Source organism: Macrobrachium nipponense, chromosome 28 (assembly GCF_015104395.2).
Source record: "Macrobrachium nipponense isolate FS-2020 chromosome 28, ASM1510439v2, whole genome shotgun sequence".
Classification (NCBI taxonomy): domain Eukaryota; kingdom Metazoa; phylum Arthropoda; class Malacostraca; order Decapoda; family Palaemonidae; genus Macrobrachium; species Macrobrachium nipponense.
In genome coordinates this window covers 17,751,441-17,759,181 of record NC_087217.1, presented here as the reverse complement: position 1 = coordinate 17,759,181, position 7,741 = coordinate 17,751,441, and the positions used below count along the sequence as shown (strand labels likewise).

Here is a 7,741-nt window from a genome sequence, read left to right as displayed (position 1 = left end):
TTATAAAATATAAGTGTGCTAACGATGAGGTTCACGATGTTTTGTCTCTTATTTGAAAAAAGTATTTATCGAAACACACCAGTACAGCAAAGACATATTTATATTCATCCTAAAACTATTCCATATACTACGTTCGAAATTTACTGAATTAACTGAAAAATCGTTGAGATCAGAACCACATAAAGCTAAATTCTGTGACCATTCACTTTCACTTAGATAAGTTAAAAATGACGATCCTGAATTTCATACCAGCTTTTGTTTTAAATCTGTAAATCAAATTATATTCTTTTTGTTTAACATTTGTTTGGTGCATCCGGCATTTTTAGTAATTATATTATCGTATGTGTAAATAGTATGAAGTATTGTTGCTGGCATAACCTAAACTTGCCTACTTTTTATTTATCTACTATATATGAACTGAAATAATTTGGCAGGAGCTGGACTAAAACTACCTAGCCAACCCAGAATCTCTCTCTCTCTCTCTCTCTCTCTCTCTCTCTCTCTCTCTCTCTCTCTCTCTCTCTCTGCCATGAGTATATTTTGGAAAATCCACTCTTAGAAAAGCATAGGTATTATTCAGCAAAGGTCCACCCTAGAATCACTGAAGATATATCGAGGAACATCAGATTTTATTGGAGTAATACCTGAGTTACATAAACTTCCTTCATGCTAAAGGTAGATCATTTTACCGGATTGTTTGGAGCTTGGGAATTTAGATCAGGTTGTTGGGGGAAAGGATTGAAATAAATAGTTTAAACTATAAAAAATACTCTATTTATGATCTGAACAACATTGGATGGTTGGATGATATGGTGACAGAAGAAGACAGAGCACCAACTTAGAAAAAGCTTCATATTCAAAGACGTTAGATGAAATTATCTGAATGAATGACATTTGGAACTAGGAAAAGCACGGAAGGAAATCTCTGCTTTTAGGAAAACACCATCATCATTTAGAAGCATTTCCTGTGGACGATGCCGGGTCCTGATTCGTCGTATTCATCTTTGGTGATCCACATCGCCTGGAAGGTGGACAGAGAGGCTAAGATGGAGCCACCGATCCAGACGGAGTACTTCCTCTCAGGGGGAGCGATGATCTTGATCTTGATGGTGGAAGGAGCCAGACCGGTGATTTCCTTCTGCATCCTGTCAGCAATACCAGGGTACATGGTGGTACCACCAGAGAGGACGGTGTTGGCATACAGGTCCTTCCTGATATCGACATCGCATTTCATGATGGACTGATAGACTGTCTCGTGGATGCCAGAGGATTCCATGCCCAGGAAGGAAGGCTGGAATAACGCCTCTGGGCACCTGAAGCGTTCATTGCCAATCGTGATCACCTGACCATCTGGGAGTTCATAACTCTTTTCCAGGGAGGTCGTGGCAGCTGCCTGTGCCATTTCATTCTCGAAGTCCAAGGCGACGTAGCAGAGTTTTTCCTTGATGTCTCTGACGATCTCTCGCTCAGCTGTCGTGGTGAAGGAGTAGCCCCTCTCTGTCATGATCTTCATGAGGTAGTCGCTAAGGTCACGACCGGCCAGGTCAAGACGCATAATAGCGTGGGGCAAGGCATACCCTTCGTAGATGGGGACAGTGTGAGAGACGCCGTCTCCAGAATCCAACACGATACCGGTGGTACGACCAGAGGCGTAGAGAGACAGCACGGCCTGGATGGCGACGTACATGGCGGGGACGCTGAAGGTCTCGAACATGATCTGGGTCATCTTCTCGCGGTTGGCCTTCGGGTTGAGAGGAGCCTCCGTCAGCAGGACGGGAGACTCTTCCGGTGCGATTCTCAGTTCGTTGTAAAAAGTGTGGTGCCAGACCTTCTCCATGTCGTCCCAGTTGGTGATGATGCCGTGCTCGATGGGGTACTTGAGGGTTAAGATACCTCTCTTGCTCTGGGCCTCATCGCCGACGTAGGCGTCCTTCTGACCCATACCGACCATCACACCCTGGTGACGAGGGCGACCCACAATGGACGGGAATACCGCGCGAGGGGCGTCGTCGCCTGCGAATCCAGCCTTGCAGAGACCAGATCCATTGTCGCACACGAGTGCAGTTGCGTCGTCGTCACACATGGTGGATTATGGGACCAGAGCTGGAAATAAGAAATCATTGAATATCATCATATCAGCATAGTAGATGTATGAATGAAAGCGGCCACAAGTAAAGGTAAATACCTCTTACATTCACCTCCGAGTCTTGCCTCCTGGTAATGACAATAATTATTGTTACTATAATTTAAATTTTCTGTTATAATGGTTGGTCCTATTATTATACAGGTGAAAAAAATCCTTTAATTTCAATGCTATACCTATATTCTTACATTCAATTAATTCTATATGCATTTATATGTATCTTTCCAAAATACACCGGCAATGACAAAGCACAAAGCATATTAAAAATTGAAGGAGAAATAGTGACTCATAAATAAAATTTAAATTGGTATACAGTGATGTACAGGCATACACGAGTACAAATATGTATGTAAGTATGCGTATGAGGTAATGCAGGGCAGAATTAGGCAGTACCGGTACAACATTTAGCTTAAATGTTGAGTGGAATGGGAAACATTGTCTCTTCTGTGAGCTTATCTTATTTACTTTTTAATGTTATGACTTCAGGCTAAAGGAGTTATATAAAAAAAGTTACTTCCATTGTATATCATAACAAATATTATTCTGCGTATCTACTTATCTAATTTCTTATATTGTTGTGAATGTTGAATAAGTTTTATTAATTTTGAATAAAATTAATAATTATCCAAAGTTTTTCATGATTTTCTAATCGAAAAATTTTTTCACTGTAAATCGTCACAAATATTGTTCTGAGTCTCAGCTTATCTAATTTCCTATGTTGTTGCAAATGTTGAATAAGTCTGAATAACTGTGAATAAAATTCCCAATTCATGGAAGCTCTCCATGATTTTGTATGTAATTTGATCTTGATGTGTGAATAAATTGTTTTTCTTAGGACAGGTATCACTGTAAAATACTTTTATGCAAACTGGATTAACAGTAAGGTAGAGGGTTTAGTCTCAGGGTACGGGAGACAGTAAATAAGGAATGATAATGAAAAGGAAAAGGTCTTGAAAAACTGTGAGGCAATATATTGCACTAATCAAGAAAATTATACTCGAATTCAAATAGATTTTACTTTTGGTAGAAAACAAGGAAGTAATGAAATAATCTTTTTGTCAAAACAAAATGTATGATAAAGATATATGAGAATAAGTTTCATGATCGGATGATGATAGAAATTCTTACAACTGCGAAAAAGGATGCAGAGAAGAATCAACAAAGAAAATTAGGTAAACGAATTCATATTTCATTCTTTCATAGCAGCAAACTCTTTTTAGCTGCAGAATAAAACAGAGTAAAAAGAATTTGTTTTTTCAGTGGTACAGAAAATCCCAAAGCATGTGAATTATTCATACTAAAAAAAAGTAAACGTTCCTGGCAGGTTTTTAATTTTCGCGGCAAAATATACAAATGAAAAGACCAAAGTGTCTGACTGAGCATTTTTAGAAAACTTATCTTTAACAAAAAAGGAAATTCTGAATTCTATTCTAAGTAAGCATAAAGCACGAAGGACACTAACACAAGATTTCCTAACACTTTGTAAGCTATGAATGGAACGGGTTGTCTTTTAAGACGGAATGAAATACGCCATCCACTCTCACCTGTCAATTTTATTTTTGTCTTTGTGAAATGGGGAGGGAGGGGAAGTTCCTTAAAGTAACTTTGGAAGTCGACTAAGTAACATCACAGTAACGCTAAAGAGTGAGTGGTTTCATATGCATACATACATGCATGCATATTTTCATATAAATATATCCCACAAATGACAGAACAACTCACAGGAAACTTGAGAGAAACACCAGTTTTCCCTTATGATATAATTGACATCAAGGATGGCAATTGATATTCATACACATAAATATGTGTGTGTGTGCGTGTGTGTTTATAACTCCCTTCTAAGACCCTCTTAATCTACAGAAATAACCTGCTCATAGTATCAGAAACTCGGGGGAATCATATTTGTTTAACCAGTTCTTAACTGTAAACTATATCTAATGACGAATCTATTTATTTTGAAGGTGATTAACATTTAGAAGTCCAGATTCACATCTTTAACAATAATCTCCCATATCAATACTCATTATGGGAATTTATTTCAACTGAATAAGAAACTGTGGAATCCCCTAATTTTTAGTCTAATTCTCAGGATTAATTTTGAAGGAATTGGGGTCCATCTGATTTGAGGCTAAAGGCGTTCAGAATCGTAGCAAGGCTTGAATTCTGTACCTAGCATTTGCTAAGTATACACATGGTATTTAAAATTGTCAGGTGATGCTTTAAACAGGCAGATGAATGCCAAATTCTCCCATAAAGATATGTCGTTCTTGAAGGGACTTTTGCAAGGATTGCCGACAGTTTCCTTCTCTAATTCTTATATTCTCTCTGCAATATGGTAACTGAAAGTGGAGAAGCCTCTGCAACAAAGACCCATGAAATCCATTCGTTAGTTTTTATTTCCCCTAACGACAATTTGTTACGAGTGTTTAACACTGGATTCGCGTAGTCTAGAAACACCTGGATTCAGTTTCTCCTTCATGCGTCTAGGAAGTCCTGTCTGAATTGACAATCATCATCTGTTCGTGGCTTAGTTTGATTAAGGTAAAGATAATAAGATGGAAATGAACCGCAAACCAGTGTCTCAATATAACTATGAAGTTTATAACCCAATGAACTCTATAAACAATGCTCTGAGGCCTCTCAGATCAGCGTTACTATGATGCGAGACAAAAGAAGAACGCCGAGTTAAATACGTAAGCAGTCGTAAAGAGTCCCCGCATAGATAGCTATCTTCTCCATGATAAGAAAAAAAATTGTCCGTTCTCCATTTTAAAGTTTCTTCATCAGATATGGCTTCATCGTCAACATAATTCTCAATGGGCCATAGAAGACCTGAATGTTCAGCATACCGTAAAAAAAAACTATCTGCCACAGGATATCAAACTGCCCATTAAACAAATTCTTCCCAACCAGACATTAAAATCGCATTCCGCAAATAAAACACCGAGAAACAGTGAAAACGAAAGCGACGATGATAATGAAACTACTGATAATGATGATGATGATAGTGACACCGTCTTACCTCCAGAGGCTATGTTGTCTCAAGCTCCCCTCTCCGCTTGGCCCTCTAGGTCGAACTGATGGCCAGTCTGTCTTGTCATGCCGTTTATTATATATAAGGAGGCTTGGGAAACTTGCCCATATAAGCTTCAAGTGGCCCCAGGTAAAACGAAGGTCCCCACGAAACCCCCACCTCCAAACCCCACCCCTGCTTAGGGGGGACAAGACGCCTAAGGGGAGACTAGACACCACCTTGCTAGGGAGAGAGGCAGGGAGGAAGTAGGGACTATGCAGGGGAGAGGCAGGGAGGTCAGGGAATAGGGAGAGGTAGAAGTGAGGTGGATTTAATGGTGGAATTGAAAGGAGACAAGTAAAGGGGGCAAGAATAATGAGGAAGTGTGACACGGGTTGATGAGGCGAAGGGGAAAATGAGATGATGGCACGGCGTCCCAAAATGTCGGTTGATAAGGGGCCGTGACAGATGTAAAAATAGGAGGCTGTTTTAATATAGCAACAGACGAGTAGGTGAAAAAAAAAAACTGAAAATTGAAAGTGAATGATTATCGTTTCTTCTCTTAAATAAACTTTCATTTCTCTCTGATATGAACAAAAGAAAAAGATGCCAGAAAGCTATCCCCACATCATCCCGGGTTCCTATTAAAAAAAAGGAAAAAACTAAAACCTAATATTTATTTAAATGACAGCCTGTACAAGAGCACTTTATTCTTGAGAACACATACCTTAGTGTTAGAAAAAAACACCGTTTTTGAACTTACGAAGAACAATAGCAATGAAATATTATTTTCTAGAATAAATTAGCAAATTTTTAATTAAACTATCTATATCAGAGTATGGTTTAAAATATCTCCTCTCCAGGCAAAGCTGGAAAAGGTCAAGTTTTTCACCCTGTGACTCTTTTGATCTGTCTACGCGTCGCAAATATTTCGGAAACTTAGATAAGAAATTTGTTCGAACTTGAGGGAACGTTAATTGGACAATCTCTCAAGCAAGCGTTGACTGGAATTTGAGATAGATCCGGATTATTATTATTATTATTATTATTATTATTATTATTATTATTATTATTATTATTATTATTTTATTATTATTATTATTGGGGAAGAAATCCGCAGCGGTTTAAGTGTAAATGTTGATCAGAAATCGATACACAAACGAACGAGAACTTTCGAGTAGGTTCTCGAGAACTCTTGTTTGTTCACATATTTCTATCATATGTTTACACTTACACCACTGTGGATTTATTAACTATTTTAGTGACTCATTCTATTATTATTATTATCATTATTATTATTATTATTATTATTATTATTTATTATATTATTGTAATTGTTATTTGCGTTGGTGGAGTTAAGAACTCTATCAAGTGTTTTCTATTTAATTTGCAAGAAAGGTTAGTCGACCATTGGTTGGAAACCCTTTGAATTGATACTCAGCTCATGCATTTTCCGCAATCCATGGGAGAAACTTTAAGTCTTGCTTTTGTTCTAGTCGAAGGATTGATCTAATCTGAGTTTCGACAGAATCCACTGGCAAACATTATCAGTAAATGAAATATCTTCTTAATCACTAATTCCTTCACTACTACTACTAATAAGTTCGTATTCGTTTTGCATAGGCAAGCACTGGTCTTACATACTTCAGAGAATAAAACGCCATTTACCATTTCACATGTAATCTTACATCTCCGAAAGGTGTTCGGTAACCGGCCTATCACCACACGGATGTAACCGAAGAGACGAAGGGTCCGACACACCATTTTAGACCCTAAAGCAGGACCCTTTAAGGGAGCCTTTAGCCTGCGACGGCGTCTCTCTCGGACGCTGATTTATGAGAGGCAATGCCTCCTCTTCATCCGTCTCGCTGCGTCATCTGTCATTAAATCTAAATTCGCCACGTTTGTTTTGTTGGACCTGTTCTGGATGGGCAGTTTCAGGCAGCCGAGATAATTTATGCCTGACTTGACGAGGTGTATATTTAGCATTCTGACGACGAGGGCCAACTGAAGGACCAGCGGCTTAATCGCACATGACATTTATTTTATTTGGCCCCCTGACCCGGTCATAAATCTTCGTTCTTGAAGAATGGCAGGGTTGCTTGTATAAATAAAACGATATATGGTAGGTATCGTCCTAAATTCTAAGGAAAATTTTTGGAAAGCTGAGGTTTTTGGCAGAATTTGTCATTTTCCTTAGAATGGGAACTGAGCAGCTACTCAAAACGCCATCACGAATGATGATCTAGGTTAGCTGAGGCCCTTTGATGCTACGAGTAAGATTCTACAACTGCATGACCCCATAGGAGGTTAGTTTCGTCAATGGACCTCATGCGGTGCACTGTAGGCATTACTTATGGTTCTTTGCAGCGTGCCTTCGGCCCCTAGCTGCAACCACTTTCGTTCCTTTTGCTGAACATCCTTTCATATACTCTTTGTTCATCTTACTTTCCACCCTCTCCTGACACTTGATTCATAGTGCAACTGCTTTGAGGTTTTCCTCCTTTTATATCTTACAAACCTTTTACTGTTAATTTCCATATCAGCGCTGAATGACCTCATAGGTCCCAATGGTAGCTAGGCCT

General features: G+C 38.8%; 1 protein-coding gene across 1 annotated transcript; it reads right to left on the bottom strand.

The window, feature by feature from the left end:
* Nucleotides 1-751: 751 nt before the first annotated feature.
* Nucleotides 752-5,287, bottom strand: LOC135201544 (actin, muscle-like). Its single transcript, XM_064230539.1, has 2 exons — nucleotides 5,166-5,287; nucleotides 752-2,103 (listed from the first exon to the last, which is right to left on the bottom strand). The coding sequence occupies exon 2, from the start codon at nucleotides 2,081-2,083 to the stop codon at nucleotides 953-955; it is 1,131 nt and encodes a 376-aa protein (XP_064086609.1). The 5' UTR covers nucleotides 2,084-2,103; nucleotides 5,166-5,287; the 3' UTR covers nucleotides 752-952.
* Nucleotides 5,288-7,741: the final 2,454 nt, after the last annotated feature.